At 37.4% G+C, this 25,721-nt stretch overlaps 1 protein-coding gene across 1 annotated transcript in view; it reads right to left on the minus strand.

Annotated features, from left to right (window-relative positions):
• Positions 1-22,241, minus strand: part of pdia7 (protein disulfide isomerase family A, member 7) — a 61,765-nt gene extending 39,524 nt beyond the window's left edge. Inside the window, exons 1-2 of the mRNA XM_039766937.1 lie at positions 21,939-22,241; positions 2,921-2,999 (exon numbers count right to left, since the gene is read on the minus strand). Of these exons, the coding sequence (XP_039622871.1) occupies positions 2,921-2,999; positions 21,939-22,081 (222 nt within the window). The 5' untranslated portion in view covers positions 22,082-22,241. The remainder of the gene's footprint in view (positions 1-2,920; positions 3,000-21,938) is intronic.
• Between the last annotated feature and the right edge of the window lie 3,480 nt (positions 22,242-25,721).

A 25,721-nucleotide genomic window follows, 5' to 3' on the forward strand; every position in this document is an offset into this window, starting at 1 on the left:
TACGAGCCATCATTATGTCGATTTTTTGCCTTTAGTTACGAGCCAAAATTCTAAATACAAGCCATCAAAGAGCTTGTCGCCACACATTCCGAGAAACTGACGACAGAGAAGTTGACGGAACTACAGACGCAGCAACATAATGGAGGTTCTGCAGGAGATCGGTATCTCGAAGGAGGTTATCTCTTAAAGTGAGATAAAGGAAGTATTTGCAATGTGGGAAAAAGTTTTGAACTTTAAACAAAAGAAACACCCTGAAAAAGTTGCAACTGATCGTGCAGCCGCACCATTTAATCACACTTGCCTAAGATTTGACTTTATTGAAAAGAAACACCCTGAAAAAGTTGCAACTGATCACGCAGTGGCACCATTTAATGACACTTGCCTAACTCATTTCAGAAACATTCTAAAGGGGGAGAACTAAACAAAGCTCCTTGGACAGGTTTCTATTGAAACGCCCTGCGAAAGAAAGTGACGAAAGCGTGGCAAAAAAAAAAACCTAGTGAAGAAGAAAATTAAATTAAGCAAAAGTGAAGTGAAAGAAAAACACATTACAATACGCTAATGGCTTGGCCAACATCTGTTTATTTCTTTAGATTCTCTTTTATGTATTAGGTTTTATTTTGTTTGTATACAATATTTTTTCATTATAAATACACTTTTTTATGTTGAAAACATTTAACAAAAAATTGGGGTGGTTTTTGGGGGCTGGCACGAATCTTATTTCAATTAATTTCAATGGGGAAAATTGATTTGAGATACAAGCATTCTGGCTTATGAGCCCGGTCACGGAATGAATTAAACTCATATCTCAAGGTATAACTGAGTGTGTGTGTATATATATATATATATATATATATATATATATATATATATATATATATATATATATATATATATATATATATATATATATATATATATATATATATATATATATATATATATATATATATATATATACTGCTCAAAAGAATTAAAGGAACACTTTTTAATCAGAGTATAGCATAAAGTCAATGAAACTTATGGGATATTAATCTGGTCAGTTAAGTAGCAGAGGGGTTGTTAATCAGTTTCAGCTGCTGTGGTGTTAATGAAATTAACAACAGATGCACTAGAGGGGCAACAATGAGATGACCCCAAAACAGGAATGGTTTAACAGGTGGAGGCCACTGACATTTTTCCCTCCTCATCTTTTCTGACTGTTTCTTCACTAGTTTTGCATTTGGCTACAGTCAGTGTCACTACTGGTAGCATGAGGCGATACCTGGACCCTACAGAGGTTGCACAGGTAGTCCAACTTCTCCAGGATGGCACATCAATACGTGTCATTGCCAGAAGGTTTGCTGTGTCTCCCTGCACAGTCTCAAGGGCATGGAGGAGATTCTAGGAGACAAGCAGTTACTCTAGGAGAGCTGGAGAGGGCCATAGAAGGTCCATAACCCATCAGCAGGACCAGTATCTGCTCCTTTGGGCAAGGAGGAACAGGATGAGCACTGCCAGAGCCCTACAAAATGACCTCCAGCAGGCCACTGGTGTGAATGTCTCTGACCAAACAACCAGAAAGACTTCATGAGGGTGACCCAAGGGCCCCATGTCCTCTAATGGGCCCTGAGCTCACTGCCCAGCAGCATGCAGCTCGATTGGCATTCGCCATAGAATACCAGAATTGGCAGATGCACCACTGGTGCCCTGTGCTTTTACAGATGAGAGCAGGTTCACCCTGAGCACGTGACAGAAGTGAAAGGGTCTGAGAAGCCATGGAGAACATTATGCTGCCTGTAACATCATTCAGCATGAGCAGTTTGGTGGTGGGTTAATGATTGTCTGGGGAGGCATATCCATGGAGGGTCACACAGACCGCTACAGGCTTGACAAAGGCACCTTGGCTGCCATTAGGTATCAGGATGAAATCCTTGGACCCATTGTCAGACCCTATGCTGGTACAGTGGCTCCTGGTGCACGACAATTCCTGGCCTCATGTGGTGAGAGTATGCAGGCAGTTCCTGGAGGATGAAGGAATTGATACCATTGACTGGCCACCACACTTTCCTGACCTAAATCCAATAGAACACCTCTGGGACATTATGTTTTGGTCCATCCAATGCCACCAGGTTGCACCTCAGACTGTCCAGGAGCTCAGTGATGCCCTGGTCCAGATCTGGGAGGAGATCCCCACAACACCATCTGTCATCTCATTAGAAGCATGCACCGATGTTGTCAGGCATGTATACAAGAACACAGGGGCCATACAAAGTGCTGCGTACAATTTTGAGTTGCTGCAATTAAATTTTGGCAAAATGGACTAGCCTGCCACAATTTTTTCACTCTGATTTTTGGGCGTCTTTGAATTCAGGGCTCTGTAGGTTGATCATTTTCATTTCCATCAAACGATGTGGCATCCTTTCGCTCCTAACACATTACCCAGTCTATATCAGTATAGATATCCAGGAGGATTTCTTTTTCCCATTGAGATCTGATGTGTTTTCAAAGTGTTCCTTTAATTTTTTGAGCAGTATATATATATATATATATATATATATATATATATATATATATATATATATATATATATATATATACACACACACACACACACATACACACACACACACACACACATATATATAGATAGATAGATAGATAGATAGACACACAGTATATTATAGTAATATAACTTTAATATATATTTATTCTACTGTGATGCCTACTGCTACATAAGATTTTATTTTGATCAGTAGTAATTAGTTTTATGTTTATTTCAAATAAATACATTTTATAAAATGCTAACTAAACTTAGTTAATTCACTCTTTACTTGGTTGAGCACATCTTCTAAAAACCATTTAGCGTAATTTGAACATTTTCCACTTTGACTTTCCATTGAGTGTGAAAAACTATCTAAAACATTAGCTGAATTCTCACCTTGGCTAAGGGCACAATATCTTTAAGCCTAGTGGCTGCCTCTTCATATTCTGGTGCCAGCTTCTTACAGTGACCACACCTAAATGAGCAAAAAGACCAAGTAACAATACTTTACTGAAGTTGCATTGATTTCCCTTTTTAATCTCTCTCCCTATTTTCATTACCCATATTATAAAAAAACATGGATATTACTTTTAAACAAGCAACTTAAGCCAACGTAATGTGATTACATAAATACAGATTACCTTCCTCTACCTTTTTTACTTTCTCATATAGGGAAGGTATTGTAATTGTCCAAAAAATCAATGTCAAGATTTTGATGAATCTCAACGTTTTAGACTTCCCTGACTTTCTACTGAAATACTCCAAAAATTCCATTTAGCAATTTAATGAATCTCGATGTTTTAGACCTCCCCGAGTCCAAAAATACCTTTCGGACTTAAATCTCTGTGTGTGTGTATATGTAAACACAATAACTTGACTACACTTTTACTTAGGTCAACCAAATTTTGCATACAACTATTAGGTACAAAATGTAGATTTCTATTAACTTTGGGGCTATTTCCGCTAACCGGAAGTGGTACTTTACCTGAACATCTACTTTTTTTTTTTATTCATGCAGCTTAGTCCAATTTATTCAACTTTACTTTTATAATAATTGTTCAATATATTATTAATTTGATTTGTTGTTGATGGTTCTTTAATGTACATAATCTAAAAATATAATCATTGTCTTAACGTTTTTTTCCTCAAATATCCATCCCCATATCGGAGTATACGAGAAAGTCTAGGGGAGACCACTCCCGATTTTTTTCTACTAACACTAAAATGTTTATTCCACTATCAAATACATTGTAGAAAATTATACAACACAATGTACCCTTATGGGCTTTTTGTATTGTGAGGTTTCTGAACTCTTCTGTGTCCCCCCAACAGGACGACATGCTGAAGTGCGTCCGAAAGCGTGATTACCACTTGCTTATCTGTTGCCAGGGCAACCACAGGCTCACAGTGCCACAGTGGATCTCTTTGGAACCAAATCCGAAACAATCGCAGTGGTGCTATAAGCGCCTGTTATCGATGGGTGATGCAAGGAACGTTATAAATGCATACTATACTGTCTGTGTACAGGAGTGTGGTACATCCTGCTACAATAAATAATTGTGCTGTTCCTGTTTCAAACTGAAAAAAGCTGGTTTTGCTCAAGTACCAAGACCCAGCCTTGTGTTTTGGGGTGCAGGACAGTGACTTACATGTCATATGGTACCTAGAATGGGGTCCTTGCAACAATGGATCCCCAAGAAGTACAGCAACTCCCGCTTCAAAATTAGCCCTGGAGCAGCCATGACATGTGCTGCCGAAAATGGCTCCCTCAGATGACCCCGAGTATTTCTCATTCTGCTTTGAATGCACAGCAACATTGTTGTGCTGGGACAGGGGAGCCTAGGCAGCTATGTTGGCCCAGTTTTTAACCCGAGAAGCCCTTCAAGTCATACGAAATATCCCTCCCAAAAGGCTTGATGATTATAACCTCCTGAAGCAACAGATCCTCCTCTGCATGGCTATGAGCCCGATGGCCAAGGGGTGCCAGTTTCGTCTGTGGCATATGATCCAGATCGCCCTTTACGAGGACAGATCCAGGGCTTAGTGGACCTAACTGAAAGCTGGATCTGTGGAGACCCTTTTGAGTGCATTGTAGAGAAGGTCACTACAGATGCATTCCTGTCAGTGATACGCGAGCCTTTGTGATGAAATGCTACGGAACAACGTCCACTTGCTGCTGAATCTGACCCGCAGACTACAGGGTGTATTAGCCACCTGGAAACAAAGGGGCTACCCATGCTTGACCCCAATTTCGATCCATCCAGCACAAGACATTCAGGGTCACCTGTGCCATGGGTGGAAGATGCCATAGTGTGAACACCATATTGCAGACTGAACACAACTGCTTTCGCTGTGATCAACTGGGACATCTGGCTCGGGAGTGCCACGTCCAACCTTTGCAAACAATAGCTATTGGTCTAACCCAGGTATGCAGCTCACAAGTTTCCCCCAAGATGTTAAAAGGAGGACAATTTTAAGGGCTCTATTACATTGGCAGACCCCCTTATAAGACCACAGACAAAAAGTTAACATCTGCTGCATCCATGGGGACATATAACAACATATTACTCATATTTAATTTAAACGGAAGAACTTAAGGTTTGGACTGCCATATCAGACACCTCACCCTGGCCACTCCTAATAGGAAAAAGGAATGCCCTCTTTCCATGAGTCTTGGCCACCTGCAGAGCGCCTTCACACGTAGGGGATAGAGAGGGGCTCACCACAAAGAATGTCAATCAAGGAATCAGGTTTGAAATTGAACCAGAGTTGTCCAGCGAGATGGGGGATGAATCCTCAAGTGAGGACCTGGGACAGCTGGCAAACTTTTCCACGCTGTCATGTGCACCAACAGCCTCCCCAGACCAGAGGCTCAATACGGAACCGGATGAATACGGAATAGCAGTGGGAGGTGAGCGCGATGCTGCATCGGACACGGTTGCAGATTGAGGAGAGTGTGATTCTGCATCGAAAATGAAGGAAGCAGAGACAGCCATCCAGACACTGTTTGATTGCCTGCAACAAGCCGATAAAAACTTGGATTTTGCATTCAGACAAGGCCACATTGTAAATGACTCTTAATCTGGAGAAGACCCGTGCAGTTATGGTGCAGTTAGGAGCATTAATGACTGCAAAAGAAATGCAAAAGCCTCATCTCTGTAGAACTAAATCTGGTTTTGCTCAAAATCAATAGGCTTCTGCCAATTTACAGCATTAATAAGTGTTTCATTTGGATTCACCAATATACAGTGCATCCAGAAAATATTCACAGTATTCACTTTTTCCACATTTTGTTATGTTACAGCCTTATTCCAAAATGCATTAAATTCATTTTTTTCCTCAGAATTCTACACACAACACCCCATAATGACAACGTAAAAAAAGTTTACTTGAAGTTTTTGCAAATTATTTAAAAATAAAAAAATTGAGAAAGCACATGTACATAAGTATTCATAGCCTTTGCCATGAACCTCAAAATTGAGCTCAGGTGCATCCTGTTTCTCCTGATCATCCTTGAGATGCTTCTGCAGCTTAACTGGAGTCCACCTGTGGTAAATTCAGTTGATTGGACATGATTTGGAAAGGCACACATCGGTCTATATAAAGTCCCACAGTTGACATTCATGTCAGAGCACAAACCAAGCATGAAGTCAAAGGAATTGTCTGTAGACCTCCGAGACAGGATTGTCTCGAGGCACAAATCTGGGGAAGGTTACAGAAAAAGTTCTGCTACTTTGCAGGTCCCAATGAGCTGCTCCATCAGTGGCCTCCATCAAACGTAAGTGGAAGATGTTCAAAACCACCAGGACTCTTCCTAGAGCTGTCCGGCCATCTAAACTGAGCGATCGGGGGAGAAGGGCCTTAGTCAGGAAGGTGACCAAGAACACGATGGTCACTCAATCAGAGCTCCAGAGGTCCTCTGTGCAGAGAGGAGAATCTTCCAGAAGGACAACCATCTCTACAGCAATCCACCAATCAGACCTGTATAGTAGAGTGGCCAGACGGAAGCCACTCCTTAGTAAAAGGCACATGGCAGCCCGCCTGGAGTTTGCCAAAAGGCACCTGAAGGACTCTCAGACCATGAGAAACAAAATTCTCTGGTCTGATGAGACAAAGATTGAACTCTTTGGTGTGAATGCCAGGCGTCACGTTTGGAGGAAACCAGGCACCGCTCATCACCAGGCCAATACCATCCCTACAGTGAAGCATGGTGGTGGCAGCTTCATGCTGTGGGGATTTCAGCGGCAGGAACTGGGAGACTAGTCAGGATAAAGGGAAAGATGACTGCAGAAATGTACAGAGACATCCTGGATGAAAACCTGCTCCAGAGTGCTCTTGACCTCAGACTGGGGCAACGGTTCATCTTTCAGCAGGAAAACGACCCTAAGCACACAGCCAAGATATCAAAGGAGTGGCTTCAGGACAACTCTGTGAATGTCCTTGAGTGGCCCAGCCAGAGCCCAGACTTGAACATCTCTGGAGAGATCTTAAAATGGCTGTGCACCGAAGCTTCCCATCCAACCTGATGGAGCTTGAGAGGTGCTGCAAAGAGGAATGGGCGAAACTGGCCAAGGGTAGGTGTACCAAGCTTGTGGCATTATATTCAAAAAGACTTGAGGCTGTAATTGCTGCCAAAGGTGCATCGACAAAGTATTGAGCAAAGGCTGTGAATACTTATGTACATGTGATTTCTCAGTTTTTTTTTTTTTAATAAATTTGCAAAAACCTCAAGTAAACTTTTTTCACGTTGTCATTATGGGGTGTTGTGTGTAGAATTCTGAGGAAAAAAATGAATTTAATCCATTTTGGAATAAGGCTGGAACATAAATTGTGGAAAAAGTGATGTGCTGTGAATACTTTCTGGATGCACTGTATGCAGGAGTTATGTTTTTTAAAGTCTCACAAACTGTACAACCGAGTATACACATATGTACACAGAGTACACATACAGAAAATTACATGAGGCATTTTGTTGTATCAGCCCATAAAACATCTCTGTCTATTTTGGAGCTTGTGTAACAAAATTCATTACTCTAATATGCCTTTAATGTGAATACTGTTTCTGGTTAGGGCTCGTTTATACTCCATGCTCAGAATGCGTACGCGCACATATCATGGCTGCCACGGTTTCCCAGCTTTCATTTGATGTGTCCTCTGAGCAGGTCCTCAGAAATTAACGCAATGCATGCCCAGGTTGCAGTACCAGCAAAAAGTCGGAGGCGCAGTGTGATAAAAGTTGGAATGCGATGTCAGAGTCTCTGTTTACTATCTACATGTGACAGAAAGCCTCTATGTGGATCCTATAGGATCGATGTGCACGCTTAGATGTTTGATGAATGGTTCGATGTGGTGAAGCAAAATGCCGAAATACAGATGCAGTCATGGTGCTTTTATATTTAAGCGTCGCATATTCCCCATCGTAATGACATGATACATTTTAAAAGTCTCACAAACCATCTTTTTGTTAACTTTGTAATTTTCTTTATCATTATAGCAGACCATCGTAAACGTCATCCCAATTTTTAATCGCTACGAGCTTCTGGGACTTCCTCTTGACCCAACAGCAGCGGCAAGCAGCAATAGATCACCACAGAGAACACATTAAATTTATGATATTCCAACTCTCTGCACATTTAGAATCCTTAGTTTTACTTGATATTACTTTCATGATGAAATGCATTAAAGTATGTATGTTACATTTTACAGATAAATCGTTAATTTTGTTTAAATAATGAACACTGTTAATAATTACACACATGGGGGTGACACGGTGGCGGAGCAGTAGCACTGCTGTCTCGCAGGGAGTCATGTCAATGGTATTCCCAGTTTGGAGTTTACATGTTTTCCTGCTGGGTTACCACAGTGTGCTCCAGTTTCCTTCCAAAGATATGCAAATTTGGTGCGACTAAAATGATGCTAGTGTTTGCGAGTGCTTGTATTCACCTTGCGATGAGCTGATACCCTGTCTAGGGCTGAAGAAGAGGATGTGGTTTTTAAAAATCTTTATGGAGTACTATGTATTGCCATATACAACTGGCCTGCTGAAACGAATTTACTGTACTTTCATAAAAAACAGCATGAATCCCAGTAAGGTATGCTAAATAAACACATTTAGATGGCACAATTACCATAATGTCATATAAAAGAGTCGATGATATAAATTGAACTATCTAAAGTGTAGTCAGAATGAAAATCTTGTGGGGGCCATGTACCAAAAGTGCTACCACCTGTTGATTTCTAATCATTTGGTTTGGTTTGTTTAATACATCTAACTTTAAATGGTGTCTTGATTAGTGCTGAAAGATGATAAATGATTAAAGTGCATGATCAATCTGCAAATATCACTTAGGCTATCAATTATCACCAAATTATTTGATTGAGAGGTTATATATAAATTTAGAAATGTGAAATTCCACATATTTTTCAAATAGGATATTAACACTTTTTCAAATCCCTAAATATTAAATTTCATCTTGACACAATGCCAGTAATACTATTTTGTATTCTCATTTTTGACAATAGTTTTCTGTCACTCTTGCATACATATATATTTGAAGTCAGTAAGATGCACTATCATTGGTTGCTTCTTAAGTCCTACAATTTGCTATAAGAGAGCCTTGCTTTAAGATGTTACTGGGGTTAGCTCCAGCACTCCATGACTGTTATGGAAAGACATTTGCAGGCATCAGACAGATAGGACAGCTGAATATGAAAAAACAAGATCTTTTGGTCTTTATCTCTCTATTATAAAAAAAAAATCCTGGAGAGAAACACAAGGGCGTCGAGACGTGATCTTCATGTTAAGATAATGAAAGACATTTAAAAGAAACTGCGAGATGAAAGAGATTGGCCACAGAGCATCTCGCGGGGACCTTAAACATGAGACTTTGTGCCAAGAGATTGACCCAGGACCATCTCACGATGACGTGGAACATAAGATTCTTGCAAGAAACACCCTACTTAAAATCAATATCAAATAAGCCAAGAGGCATCAAAACATTCAGTCGTCTAAAGGATTTGAGCACATAAAGATCCAGGGCTCTCAGCGCATATAAAGCATATAAGGACAGTACGTTATAAATGAAACGTCGACGACTAAGCAAAGAAGAAAGCAGCATGGAGAAAAGAGACTCAAAAGCGTTGGAGAGAAAAAAAGAGCAAAAAAGAAAAAGAATAATCTAGGTGCAAATTCAGAAAATAAGGAAAGTAATTATCAGCCCGGAACAAGACAGAATAAAATACAAAGCAGAACTTCATAAAGACGTTCACTATCTATGAATGTGACAAATAAAGAATCTTCAGAATTTCAAAAACAGGTTTACCGCACAAGCATTTATTGGTTACTTTGTAAAAAAGAATTATTAACTGCTGATGATGTAGATCGCTTTGTCTGCGCTGAAATTCCAAACAGAGAAACCAATCCTGAATTATGGTATAAAGTCATTAAACACATGTCTCACGGACTTCATTAAAAAGATTCAGCATATTGGGACTTGCAAGATTCCAAATACTGTTTTTACAGAAGTTCTGAAATAAAAGTGAAACTAATGAAATAGCAACAATTTAAAGAGAAAAAAAATCTTAAAAGTGTGTATCCGGAAAACCAAACACGGGGGTTGGCGAGCAAAGTGAGCAGGGAGCAAAGCCCCCTAGTTTCTTAAAAAAAGTCTAGATAAGCATCAGTCATTTCAGGCTAACATTCCTGTAATAACGTATGGTGTTGGTTATCTTAATTTAATCATGTTGTTGGGTTTTCTTCCTAAATAAACAGACAAAAGAAAGCTTTTCGATGGTCAGTTGCTTTTCCTCTAATATTAATGTTATTTATGTATATGTTACCGACAATGTGTGAAAAGCAGGTATTGTATAGAATGCCTTGGCATGCTACAGAAAGCGTGATGTTTTAGGCAAAGCATTAAAAGCATTATGTGTTACTTTAATATACTACATACTTTCCCTAGGCATTTTACAGAATGACTTACCAGTTTGCCTTTTGGCATTGCATAAAATACCTAGGAAATGTTTAAAATTTTAATCATTTCACACTTTGACATCCCATTTTCGGCATTATATAGATTTCCTAGGCATTCTACACAATACCTAACTTCACACATTGATGTTAACATGCACATTATTTAAAACAAAAAAAAAAAACAAAAAAAAAACTTGTACTTTCTGTACATTTGTTCTGACACATCACTAAACACCATCAACAAGTTGTTGCATCTTCTGAATTCCTGTCATGCATATTGTATGGGGGGATTGGTATTTTATGGCTCTTTGTCAAAAATGGGTGCAATGACTGAAATGTGAGCTCTAAAGAATACATGTGTAAAAATAAATGTATACCAATTCTTCACAATAACTGTAAACCTAGTGAGTGTGAAAAAGTGTTGGAAAAATGTAATGCACCCCAATGGTGTGTAGCTGAATGCAGATGTTTCCTTTAACTATATGTCACATTATTATACCCTGTTTTTGTACATAACCACATCTATTCTGGAGGTGCATGAGAATATGCATTTGGAAAACAGTGTGATGTTGTTCATCAGGACAGACTGAAGCTAGTCAGGTAATCACACTTCAGTTAAACAAGGTAATTTGAATAAAGTAGTTTATCTGCTCCTTTCAGACTTGAATGTCTCTTTCAATTTACTTTTGGAAAGCTGGAAGGTCTCAAAATATACATGCTTGATGATGGCTAGAAACCTTTTCCCATCAGTTAACACAATTTGTGGTCTTTAGGGTCAAACCAATGTCTTCCTGGACACCCTTTAGTTTTCCAAAAAAGCCACTTCCAAATCCCTGTAAAACAAGCCTGAACACTTAAGATTTAAACAGTAGTTGGATATATTGTTGTGGTGTAAGTGATAGCTTGTTTGTCTAAATGATGACAAAAAATTTAAATATGTTTTAAAGAGTAGTCAAAGCTCAGGAACAAACTATCAATGAAAATCTGTAATTTTGGGCTTTGAGGAAACCCACTTTGCTGAGGATTGAAGAGAAGCATGGAAATAAAGATAAGATAAGCTTCCTTTCATATTATTAGTCTCTCAAAATTGGTTAAATTTTTTGGTGAAAAAAAAAAAAAAAACAAACAAACAAACATGGATAGTTACAACACTTATTTAATATATACCCGGGCTTGACAACTGACACTTTGATTTATTTAAGAAATGTGCAGGCTGCAGAGAGCTGGGTAGTAGTGCTTTTTTTGTACTTCCAGTACAATTTGGCATCAAGCTGAAAAAGCTGAACTTTGTTCTTTAACAGATGACCCTACCTCCAAAAGTTTTGAATGCATTTTTTTTCTTAAATGATTACTGTAAATAAATAGCAAAACAGAAAAGATTTTTGTCTGGCCACATTATTGGCTTGTTTGTGTTTAAATCGCTACTGTTTTTTTTTTTTTTAGTTACACCCGATTGTAATCAGAGCTCAAGAAATTGCATGATCCAGGCAAAGCACAGATTAAATTTAGACTACTGCCAGCAGTATGTTGACACTCTAAAAACTTCATTATAATCCTCACCATTACTGAAGATTCTCTTTTGACATCTTCTAACATAAAATATCAAAAGAATCAAGATGCAGTCAATAGTACCTGGCATGGAGTCCACAGACCTAATGCAAAAAAACCTCATAATATATTTGGCTGATTTACACTGGTCAGGCTCCTTCAGTATTTACCATATACCGGTAATTACTTTGAAAAGTGCTATGCTACTTACTCAAGAAAATTTCAAAATATTACAAAACCACTGCCACAGTTTACCATATTTAAACCTGTGAAACTGATCACAACCACCATTGCCAGAATTCTACTCATCTTACACCCCTGCCCAATATCTCTGTAAATGATTATTCATATTTTTGGCTTTTACATTGTGGTACTGTGTCAGAAAAATTACTTCTTACAGGATCACATATCAAATACAGTAGAAGTTTGTACGCAATTATTTTGAAAAAGATGTCCACCAGTTCTTACATTTGGGATTACCAATTTACTTCTATGTACCTTTATTCAGCTCACAACAACATTTTAATATTCTGTAATAATTCCACCACACTCTCAAAGTCTCCTACACCTTTTCTTAAATTAAGCAAGGACCAAGAATCCTAAATTGAAAGCAAGAACAAAAATGGTGCATGCTTTGTTTGTGACATCCTGGTAAGAAATACAGTATGTATGTAGTCACATCACACACTTAAGAAATACATGTTGTGGCAGATTGCTGGGGTCCTTACCTGGCCAGGATGCCTTGAAAGACCGGAAAAGGGGCATGTATAGCTTCCGGGCCACAAGGAGGCAACTGCCCTGAAATAAGAGAGGACCACGGGAGAAGAGGGAAAAGATTTTAACCTGTTGGGACTCGTGGCCACCACCAGGGGGCACCTTAAGCCTCATCGGACCCAGAGAACTGTTACTTCCGCCACACCAGGCAAGATGGCAGATGAACCTGCCAGGGATGCCCGGAGTGCCTCCGGTGCAAATGGGCAGCACTTCCGCCACATCAGGAAGTGCTGCCACAAGGCTGTCATCAGCCACCTGAAGCACATCCGGGTGGGAATAAAAGGGACCGCCTTCCTACAGTCTGGGAGCTTGAGTTGGGAGTGGGAGCAGGACAAAGCTCCCAGAAGGAGACAGGCGGCCAAGGACTGAGAGAAAGAAGCCCATATTGTGGTGATTATTGCTGTGTGCATGGTGTATGGTGTTCGGGACTGTGAACCTGGATTTATTTATGATTTATAAAACTTGTGCAATTGATAAAGATGTGGTCTCCGACTGGTGGTGTCCGGGCAAATCTCACAATGTACAGTACTATATTTCTTAAACCTTAATTAGCTAACAGATGACAACACTGTGCTCAAAATTCACATACACACGAGGGATACTTGGTGGTTACAGATATAATCTGCTTATTACATCAGTCATACTCCAGAGACTATACAAGCATATGCAACCGTACAAAGTAAACAGTCATACATGAAGAAAGATACAACTGTCATTACTAGGTAAGGAAACAGACAAGAGTTTTTTCTTAACCTTTTCATACTGGTTATTTTTCCAATGCAAAGTCTACTCTGTGCCCATTAGCTGTGACAGGTTCTAATAAACATGAGTGTACAAGATCTGGTACTCTGTTAGTAAATCAGGTTCTCATAATAGATAGATAGATAGATAGATACTTTATTAACCCATACCCGAACAACATGTCTTCATTCAAGATAAACTACTCACAAAGCCACAAATCATGTCCTTAATTACTTATTTTAACTTGTTTAACAGACAATACCATGAAATTTCCAGGTAAATTATGACAGAAATGTGTTAGTATTTGGACAGTCATTGTGGAGGAACTTCATTTGTTCAATTTGTTTTCATAATGTACTCAAATACCAAAAAATAAATTTGGGACATAATACAATGAATGAGAAACCGAAAAACAGAAGAGCCTAAAATTAAATAGCAAAGAGTCTACTACTATATTTTGGAAGCTCCTAAAAGATGTATAAAGCTTCTCTCCAAGAAGAAACACCATAAAGTCTCAATTTCAATGCTTTCTCTGCCTGTGAAAAACTACAACGCTACTTCTGGTTGCAATCAGCTTCACAGTTGGCTTCCCTGGTTTGTATGAAGAGTCCCTTGTTTCAGAGCCAATCTCAAAGACTTTTTGAATGACAAACTTTACAAAACACACATCTACTTTTTCCCCACTTCCAAAAGATGGTGCACAAACCATTTATGATTGATTGATGCAAATCAATTTAAGCACATCTTACACATGTACACTGTGATATTTTACATGTTTTAGCAAAGTACTTTATGGCTTTGTACACATATTAGCAGATTCTGTAACTTCCAGGGAATTAATCATACTATGGCATGACTACCGAAATTACCAGGTCAGTTTTCAAGGGTTGCCCTAGTCAGGCGCTGTGACCCTATTCAGGATAAAGCAGGTGTGGAAGATGGATGGATGGATGGTCTCAAACCTGGAATATATCGGTAAATGCCTACAATTGCCTGGATGTTTGCAAGGGGCTATTTTTTTTTATAACTCTTACCTATATTAGCTGTGCTTCAAAATGAATGTTTCTATAATGTTAGAAATATATTTATTATCTTTAGCATTTTGCACACAGTATTATAAATGATATGCTCACTGTTGGAAGCATATGTGGTCACTATGGGCTACAGTATATACAATGTCCACTAAATGTTTATTACAGTGTAATCTATCTGTATAACATTGGTATCAATGTTGGTTTTCCAAAATTTCCACCATGTCAGCACTTGGACAGAAAATATTCAGAAATAAAGCGTTAATTCAAACAGTCAATTTTGACCATCTGAACATGCAATATGAATTCGATCAACATCGTTAGTGCTCCAATGGCTGAACATTTGCCACATCTGAAGATGCTCCTCCACTTGCTTTCCTGACATTCTTAAAGATACCCTCCCAGATACAGTATGACACCCGTGAAACATGTACAGCAAGAACATTGTTTACATTCATCTGTACTTTCAATTGCAGACACTGTCCAATTGCAGTTTATCTGCTTGTTAAAACATAATTTGAGTTTTTATGATCTACAAGAATTCCACTGATATTCAATTTCTATCAAATATAAAAAGCTTTAGCATTTTATATTGGTAACTGGACAACAACTTTTGCATAGCTTTCTGAAATCAAGAACACATTCTTTTTGCACAACTTTATCTCTCTTTCCACAAAAGAGAAGATATTTATAAAATTATGTTTATATACAAGTTCTCTCTTATTAGAAAACTGTTCTTAAGTGTGCAGAATGTGTACATAAACAATAAGGCATAAAAAGTAAAAAAAACATAAAAATCAAAAACCAATTAATCATGCACTATACATACAGTGGCAACATGTAACATGGCTAGTAAATCCATGACATGCAAGAGCCTGTATTGAAACAATAGGATGCAGATACACATGACTTTTTTATTCTATTGTGTACCAGCCCAGCTTCTAATCAAAGTACATATAGCAAGACCAATTCTTGTTTTGTAGAAAAGCATCCTTGGTTAAGTTAGTGTGCAACTACAAGTTGGCATAGGCAGCTATAAAAAGCACTGCTAGTGTTGAAATGTCTTGCTTATAAACAAAAGTTGATTTTAAAAATATTGAAATGAAAAATTAAAAAGTTAGACATATGGCAATTATTTTTTCATGATGAGAAAGGAAATCTGCTGTTTGCTTGCTGTCCCAGGTGTTTGAACGTTTTAGCGTACAAAATATGTATGTCAGACACATCACATTTGAAATGTCTCATATACAGTATATCAAAAGAGAAATTAAGCTGACATTAACTATAAAAACACAAACATAACATGCAACTAAATATATATAATATATATATATATATTATATAATTTTTCCAGGATATTTGAGTACAATATCATTTCTAGTAAAGGTTTTACTAAATTTATGCAGCTTTTGATTGATACCTAGAGGCGTGCATTCTAGTAAAGTGTCTTTTGATTGCGGGATGGATGATCCGACTTCATATTTTGTGACTCAAGACATAATTTTAGTGCCGCCAACAGAAGGAGACAAGACTGAAATTCTGAAGTTAGTTCTGCGTGGAAGAGGGATGAATTATTTTAAAAAAAGGGTAAGAATGGGGTTTTAACAAAAAAATAAAAAATAAAAGTCCAGTGCAGCCTTCTCCTGTGGAATACTTTGGTATGCTATAAGAATGAAGCAGGCCTTAGTACAAGATGGTAACTGAATTACTCTTCCACAACCTTTTAAAATCTGTGGTATTGCATAAACAGGGCATTTTAATAGTTCCAGCATAACAAAAAGCATAATAACGACTGCAGAGGTTTATATTTCAAATGATCTGGTCTTCTTTAAGGGTTTGGGTTAATTTTGGATTTTATAGGGTTGTAGTGAAGAAAGATTAAAATGAAACATGAAATTAAAATCAAGCACCCCAGAAAACTACAAAGTAGGGCTCTCCAACTATAGCTTTCGCTTGAATACTGATTTATTAGATTAGAAGAGAATGTGCAATTAGAAGAGAAGGCAGTGAAACCTCCTGCATGTGCTTTGCTTGCACCCATATTAAAACTGGGCCAAGTTCCTCTCTGCATTAAATGTAAGTCTGGCCTCAGCCAAAATGAAGATATACAAGAGAAGAGGTGGTTAATCTTCTTCAAAAATTATAAAACAACAATCGGGAGTGGTCTTCCCTAGCCTTTCTCGTATAATCATATACAAGGATGGATATTTGAAAAGTAAACAGCAAGACAATGATTATATTTTTATATTATGTACATTAAAGAACAATCAACAAATCAAATCAATAAAATATTGAATAATTATTATAAAAGTAAAGTTCTCTGCAGCTGCATGAACAAAAGGTAAAGTACCAATTCTGGTTAATGGAAATAGCCCAAAACTTGATAGAAATCTGTTTTGTACCTAATACTTGTATGCAAGATTTGGTTGACCTAAATGAAAGGGTACTAAATTTATTGTGTTTACATACACAGACACACACAGGTATAATTCCAAAAATTGTATTTTTGGACTTAGGAGGTCAAAAACGTCGAGATTCGTCAAAATCTCGAAATGGAATTTTTGGAGAATCCCTAAACTTCGTACACAAGAATGTAAGAAATGTAAGGAGATTCTAAGCAGTAGGCCCCACCATGGTTAATAAATGAACATTGAAATGTTATCAATATTTGAGAACACAACTGTGTATCCAATAGGTTTTTTTTTTCTTATGTATTAAAGTTTAATAATACTGCAAAGATAGCATGGCAATAGTCTATACCTACTTTACATAAATACAATATACATGTGTATAGCACTAACAGTTTTAAATATCTATTTGTATGAATCCAAACAACACATTAATTATGAAACATTGAAATCTCTATCACTGTTTGGCAGTCCTAAAACAAACATATAATAAGGACTCGTAAAGAGCTAAATCTAAATACAGAAATGTGTGTGTGTTATGTGCCATAACTGTGCAGCTCTTACATGTTATTGAAGAGACTGCTGAAATACTTGAAATATGCATCTACAAATAAAATATGCAAGTGGTATGAATTAAGCCAAGGTTTTTTTATTAATAGGTGTAATAGACTGACATTTTTGCCTGCAAGGACACGATTTCAATTTTAGATTTAGTCAAATAAAGAGTAATATTATATCTATTACAAAACTGATTCACAACACTTAATAAAACAAAGAAAACTGCAGTATCATCATACTATAACTCAAGTATTGAGCCAATATTGTATCATGGTGTCTCTAGAAATTTAACCCCCTAATATTTAAACTGAAAAAGCATAGTTTTCTTAAAGTTGCAAACTAAAAAAATATTGCTTAAGAAAAAATACATAGGTATTCAGTTTTACACGATGACCATTTATCTAAAAATGAATAATTCAAAAGTATCAAATACAGGTGCAGTAAATCAAATAAATTGCATCTGACAGAAAGAACACAAATGTTGCAAAATAACGGAAGTCATGCAAAATACAAAAAGAAAGAGAAATGTAAATTCATAATGTCAGCTAAGTAAATTTTCTTTTTCTAGGTAAAGCTTAAATTGTATGGTTTCACATAATAGTTATTATTAGTTTATATAAAGTTAGGTCCATAAGTATTTGGACAGTTACACAATTTTCATAATTTTGGCTCTGTATACCACCACAATGGCCATGAAAGAAATCAATTATTTGTGATTGAAGTGTAGACTTTCAATTTTAATTTAAGGGGTTTACCAAAAATATCATATGAGCTACTTAGGAATGACAGATATTGTTATGCATTATGGTTCTGACTGTATATTATCATATGCACATTAGTTTAATTAAATGTTTAGTTACAGGCTTCCTAATACATGGAAAGATAAACAAATGAAAAAGTAACAATAAGAATTAACAGCTTCATGTTCAATTTCAAATTTATTAGTGTATTATGTTCATAGTACACTGAAATATTTACTTGCATTATCTCCTAGAGTATAGCAAAGTAATATATTCTCTATTAACAGTAGTACAACACCAACATACAATATGAACAAAAAAAAACACAAGTCTGAGAGGACTAATACACCGCCACAACTCACTAACAGCAGAACTGTATTGATCTAGCTCCAAAGAAGGAAGGCATCTCTTCACCGAACGACTACACCAGTGGTCCTTACATCCCACACCATGTAGATTATAAGAGGCCTAACTATATGATTCTTGTTGTCAAAGACCATTTGCAATACTGAACAAAGACTGCAGCAGAAGATACAATTATCTGTCTCCACTCTACCAAAATGCTTATTGTCATCTGGGCAAAGCTGACAACACTGAGAGGATTATGTTTTTGGATCTCTCCAATGTCTTCAATACCATCTAGCCATTATTATTAGGAGTTACGTTAGGGGTGCACAGGTCAATGAGCTAAAGGTGTCCAAAATAATAGGCCAATTGTGTGGCAGAATGCAGTTTGTGAGGCTCAGGGACTGTCACAACACAAGGAACAGTTGGTCATCTTTTCTCTTCACCCTGTACTATATCCTATATACTATACATAACAGCAGATCATATCATTCAAATAAATTAACCAATGATAATGTATAACAGGCATGTTATTGACAGGGGGAATGAGACAAAAGTGTAAGCATCAGCAAAGCCATGGAAATAGTTATCGACTTTCGCAGCAGCAATCAGCCTCTCTGCTTGGTCACTGTTTATGGAGAGGAGTTATAGATGATGCATTGCTACAAGTTCCTGGGGCTCCATATCAATGACAGGCTAGACTGCTCTAGTAACAGTAACTAGTCTTAGAAAGACCCACCAAATCAAGAAACCGGTTAGGAAGGCTGGCTCATTGATGGGATGCATTCTTCATTCACCAGTGGTAGTAGCAAAACAGATCATCAAGACAATGGACATTGTACACAATACTGCACATCCCCTCTATGAAACACTACCACTAAATACTTTTAGCCAACTAATTGTTCAGCAGAGGTGGGAGAGAAACACTCCCGCGGATCCTTCATACCCAAGACAATATGCCTTTATGATGCCTCACTGTGACTGCTGTCTTGGCATTAGCCAAGTCAGACATCTTTCTTCTTTTTGTAATTCTTGTGTTTGGAGATAGTTCTTATATTTTTCCACCATGTTACATTTTTAGATTTTCTGAAGTTCTGGCACAGTGATATTTTGAAACATTTGCACTCTATGGCATAAAATGTGTATACATTGAGACACACACACTTAAGCTATAAATAAAAAATTGAAGGTTTTAATCTTACTTATGCATCATCATGTGGATCAAAACATTTTACTTATTTATATCTTTTCTTGGTACTAATGGTGTGACTTCGAACCATTTAATACTACTGTATATACACACAAAAACACACACACATAGTATATGGATAGATAGAAAGCAAGCTCAAACAATAATTCCAAAATGCATGTTACAAATACACAACTTAGAACATGGGCTATTATACTACTTACACTGTTTGTGATCAGTGTTTCTTTCCATGTAACTGGAGGTCTGGTGCTAGGATCAAAACTTCACTATCGAGTAATATTCAGACTCCGATTTTAAGATGATCAAACGTCAAGAAAAGTTTATAATAGCATGGTGTCTCTTTGTGTATGTGTGGAAGCTTCTGTACAATGATAACATGAAAAAACTGACATTTTTTTCAAACAATATTCTTCCAAAATGTTCTGACCCATGTCCAGTGACAACTACCATAGAAATTGTTTAACAGGGATTTTTCCATCTGCTTTGTTTAGTCATAGGACCAGGCCTATTCATTTGGAAAAATTTTACATGAGTAATTTTTCAGATGCACCATTTATTTAAATATACATGCATGCACATGCACTGACACACTCAAAGAAATGTATAAGTAAAGATAGCTAGCTGGTAGCATGTTTGCCATACCTGAGCACATGATGGATAATGAAGCACACAGAAAACATACACATACCTATATCTGTAAAAGTCATCACACACAGCTATCCCTGTACCAATCTATAAGGCAATGCAGCTTCTTTACTTCATTTTATCCAATGTGTTTACTTTCAAATTAAATATTACTTTGTTGTTAATTTCATTCAATTTCCTGTTCATTGTATACTCTGTGTAAATAATAAATGTTATTGTACTTGATTCTATATTGTACAATACAATCATTGTTTTATTATATTGTAAAATCATCAAGTGATTTCTTGTGGTATCACTAAAGTGAAATTTACATGGAAGTACTGTATGGACAATTCCATACCACTTTTTTATGTAACAAAGTTAAAAAGAAATGAATATGTCAAAATGATAAGCTAACAACATGCAAAATAAGCCTTAATCTTGCCCCCACAAACCCCTTTCTTCACATCCCACATCCTCTGCCATTCCACCAGAACTACAGCAGCACCAATCGACCACACCACTACACACGACCAAGGAAGTGACTGCAGTACAATCCTTTACATACAAGAGTTACCTTTGGCGATTATTCTACATGCATAATGTACTTTTGAATGATGATCACTTTAAACTACAAACAACCAAGTAAACCTACGCAATGCTCGACCAATAAAATACCACTCATTTTTATACCCTCATTTTAACAGCAGGCTCCCTGAGAGATGGAGACGCCACAAGGTAGGAACCCTACCTACATAAGAAGACATCTGCACACTCCGGATCAACCTACAGGTACACGTATTAAATATTCAAATACAGTAAGTAGTATCACAGAAATGAACTGAACGAGGTCCATAGGTGTGAGGCAGCTGTATTACTCAAATAATTCTATTTTCAGCTATAAGATGCCAATTAATTCACTGTTATGGAAACCTGCGCTAGCAACAACCAAATTGGCGCTATGATGTGCGTCAATTCTTTGTACAGTTTCAAAGTAAACCAAGATACAGCTATGCATCACTAAGGATGTCTGGTCCAAACCCTTAGCAAAATAAAGTTGTGTCGTGAAATTGGAACACCAACATGTTTTTGCGGAGTGCAGTAAATCTGATCGCAACATTTCATTAATATGCTGGTAATTATTTCTGTCGTATCACCTCATTTAGCAACAGAAAAATTTTGTTTATAATATTTTATCTAGGGGACGTATTAGATACACAAAAAGATTGAAATTATCATAAGAGAAGGAACGCTGTCACCAAGTCCTTCATTGAGCACTAACACAGAAACAAGACTTTGCAGCATCCACACCTGACGTGCAGGTTTACTTAAACGTGGCGGCTGCACTGTCTTCGTCGACTGTTTTCTCCAGCGCACCTTCTAGCGAATACGCTAATGTTTATGGCCCACTAACATCACATTTCCCTGCTTTTACCCGTTAATAGCATGCCGCTATTCCTCACCAGGGAGCGAAGAATTCCACAAGCATGGTCTCATGCTGCCGCACCGAAAAGTCGAAGTCGCTGTCTCCGAGCTCCAGCACGTCACTGCTGAGTGCAAGACCGCTCAGCACCAGAACCGACACCATCAAAATAACGAGAGCCATAACGCTGACAACCGAGGAAAGCAACTCGACGACCAAATTTTTCAAAAAGGCACTTCTGGTCTTTCTGTTGATGCGTATCAGCAGAACTGCAAATAAGATGCAGCCAAGTCCCAACTAACGGGAAACCAACACACACAGTAAGGAACCTGCCCAATAACACAGACCTTCACGTGCAGGGCTGTGATTGGTTAGAATGCTAAAGTTTAAGGGGCAGGGCGGAGGAAGAATTGCTCTCTGGGAAAGTGAGGCTATATGTTTTGGAGAAGGAAACGCTAAATACCAACGAAAATTAAAGATTATATATTTACTTTTAATTTTTGTATTATTATTATTTTGTTTTTAATAGCTGATTCCTAAAGCAGAAAGGAGATAATCGTTGTTTATTTTCATTTGTGCATACTCAGAGATGTTCACACTATTCGCAAAGAAAACGAGCGCAGTTACCAATATAAAAATTAAAAACCGGGTTCATATAATGCTAAAGGAAACGGTTAAAGGAAACCTGTAACCCGAGGTGAAATTTTGTAGACAGCAGTTTGCTTTACTGGGGAAGGGTAACTAATTGCAGAAAAAGTACTGAGTGGAAAAGATAGCACACAAGAAGTCCAGTTGCATGCTTACATAAAGACCTGACAGGGCCCATATACACTTGAAGTCGAAAAGATGTTGGAGATGGTGTGCCGTGGCCACCAGGGGCAATAAGTTCGGAAGGTGCAAAGAATAACTCGGAAGAGAAGTCTCTGGGTGCAATAATGCTAGAATAAAGTCATGGGAGACTTCAAAGAAGTCGCCATTATTCTCCCAAGAATCTACAATACCTGGAATCAGGCAGTCCAAACAAGGGAGTTAAGTGAATCTTTGATGATGATGAAAGAATACAGGCAGGCATTAATTACTTGAAAAGGGGACAATGGTGTAGTTACTCAAGTGGTAACTTCGCTGCACTCTTTCCAAGTGGCTATGTTTTGTAGGTTACACTGTTTCCAAATGTTATTCCAGGGATTGGAAGATTATTCTTCAAAATGTGAATTTCTCGTTTCATTTCTTAGTTCATTTTATACCTCACAAAGCCTCTCTGCCTCTGGTAAGTTGTTATTAGCTGGGCAAATAATTATATTTTTCTCACATTTGAAAATTATCTTTTGTATTTGGAAGTATCTTGTAATTTTCTCTCTTCTATAATTTGTGTGAGATAATTTGTCACATATGTGTATGATTCTGTTCTATTCACCTAACTCTCTTTTTCACTGCATAGCACATTCACGCATGCACACGTTTCACACATCATACAGTAACAATTTAAAGTCTTCTGTCTGAACCTTGTTAATCGATTGAAATCAAAATAAATAAAATAGAAAAATCTACAGAAAAAAGCTATATCTATGACAAAAAAATACAGATGCTACATTGAATTAGATTTAATGGGTTTGAAAATGTCACTAAAATGCAATTCAATTATGTCATTAAAATAAAGTTTAGACAAGCAATGAGGGGACAAACATTTAAATGTCAAATTACTAAAGAGAATGTGCTGCCTGAGTTTAATTTCCACTTGTGTAATTACATAACCAAAATATCTAAAAGGTGGCAACCATCAGTACAGTGTTTGATCAAGACTGATCTGACTAGTGGTTGAACAACCCATGGTCACTGCAGCCCTCCAGGACAGAAGTTAAGCATACCTGACATATATTGTGACATACACCCAATTATTATGGTGGGCGAATACCATTACAGAGGACATATTGTTCAGAGGCTGAAACCACTCTGTGGACCTTTTAGTAAAACTCCATCTTCTATCATAGCCCATGTATCTAGTCCAGAGTACTAGAAAGCCACTATCATTGAGTGCTTCTCTAAAGCCTTTCAGAAGACCAGGAGATCCAAGCACACTGACTGGTCGATAGCTTGAGCAAATAACGATTTTGAGTGCCAGGATAGTCAGGTGACCATGTCACAACACCTCTCAAAGGAGAATATAACTGTCTGCTTTGCGCACGTGGATGTCCTTTGTGAAAAAGGACAGCGCCTAGTTGCACACAACAATTTTATGTTTACAAAGTAAATAATGTATTGTCAGTTTATATGGGTAGGATGACTTGATTCTCCTGGAAGCAAATAAGGATTCGATTTTATTTTCATGCTTTATAATTCTCGGCTACAATTGTCATGTTATTAATGTTAGAACACAGGGGCAGGGGCATGATTTTGAACAGTGTGAACCAGAAAAGGTCATTTGTGCACCAAGTGAAAAAAACCTGTAACAAATGAAGTGTTAGCTTAATTTTGGAATTTAGCAGACCTCCATCCATATCCAAATGTCCAATCCAGGATGACTTCATAATAACTACACTGTTAGCTGAATCTTCCACCTGCATGAACACTGCTCTAAACACTTGATGGTTTTTTTTCCTTCCTTTAATTTCTGGGGATTTGTTTTTTCTTACCATGTAAACTAAATTAACATAACATTTTCAAACTCAGTTATACCAATTCAGAGTCACAGAAGCTTTGAAGTCAGTTGATTTAATACTTCAGATGAGATTAACTCATTTTCTTTAAAAAATATTTTTTGTATGACCTGAGATCAGTTTGACTGTGTCATCATTCCTGAAAGTGAAACAGACCCATCTGTACTCCACAAGGTAAACACGGAATCTGTTGTAGTCCCTAAGATGTTACTTTTGCCTTACATCCACTGGTCTCACTCAGCTGGCTAGTGATTGGTGCTGCATCATCATGGCTGCATCATCATGGCCTAGATTCTCTTGCTGATGTGGAGTTTGCATGTTCTCACCATGTGTATTTGGGATTTTCTACAGCATCTCTACAGACCTGCAGGATAGGTTCAGCCTTTTTTTCTTTATCTTTGTCTTTTTACATTTTTTTTTGCTGTCCTTGTGTCTGACTGACCTTCTCCATACAACTAGGTCCTGCACCTCCCTCCCAGTCAGACCCTTTTTCTTCAAGTCTTCCTTTGTGTTATCTATCAACCCCTGCTTCAGCTTCACCCGCTTTCTCTACCCTCTGTACTTCCATTTCCATCACTCTTTTACCCAAATATCCATTGCCTCTCTTCATCAAATATTCACATCATTTCATCCTACTTTCTTGTACTTTCTTAGTTATCTTTGTTATCTCTTGTTTAAACTAGGGTATGCAGATCAGGGAGTTTAGAACAGGCCAGGTTTACAACTGTACATGAAGGAACAAAAAAGTAAAAGTAAAAATACCTAATAATATAAATTCTAATCCAATGTTTAAATACAAGAGTAAAATGAATAACACATTAAAAATAGCATGCCTTAATGCTAGAAGTATCAAAAATAGAACAAGTGATTAGAGTTGTATGTAGTGGATCATAATTGTGATATTATAGCAGTAATGGAAATCTGGGTAAATAACAAAGATGGGGATGAATATAGCATAACAGCAACAACATTTATTTACTGTATATAGTACATTTTCATACAAATGATGTAGCTCAAAGTGATGAAGAAAGAGAAAAAAGACAAAATAAATAAGACAATAGAATTAAGGAAGACTAATTAACATAGCATAAAAGTAAGGTCTGATTGCCAGGGAGGACAGAAAAAACAAGAAAAACTCCCAATGGCTGAAGAAAAAAAAAATCTGCAGG

This window comes from Polypterus senegalus, chromosome 1 (genome assembly GCF_016835505.1).
Source record: "Polypterus senegalus isolate Bchr_013 chromosome 1, ASM1683550v1, whole genome shotgun sequence".
Lineage (NCBI taxonomy): Eukaryota > Metazoa > Chordata > Cladistia > Polypteriformes > Polypteridae > Polypterus > Polypterus senegalus.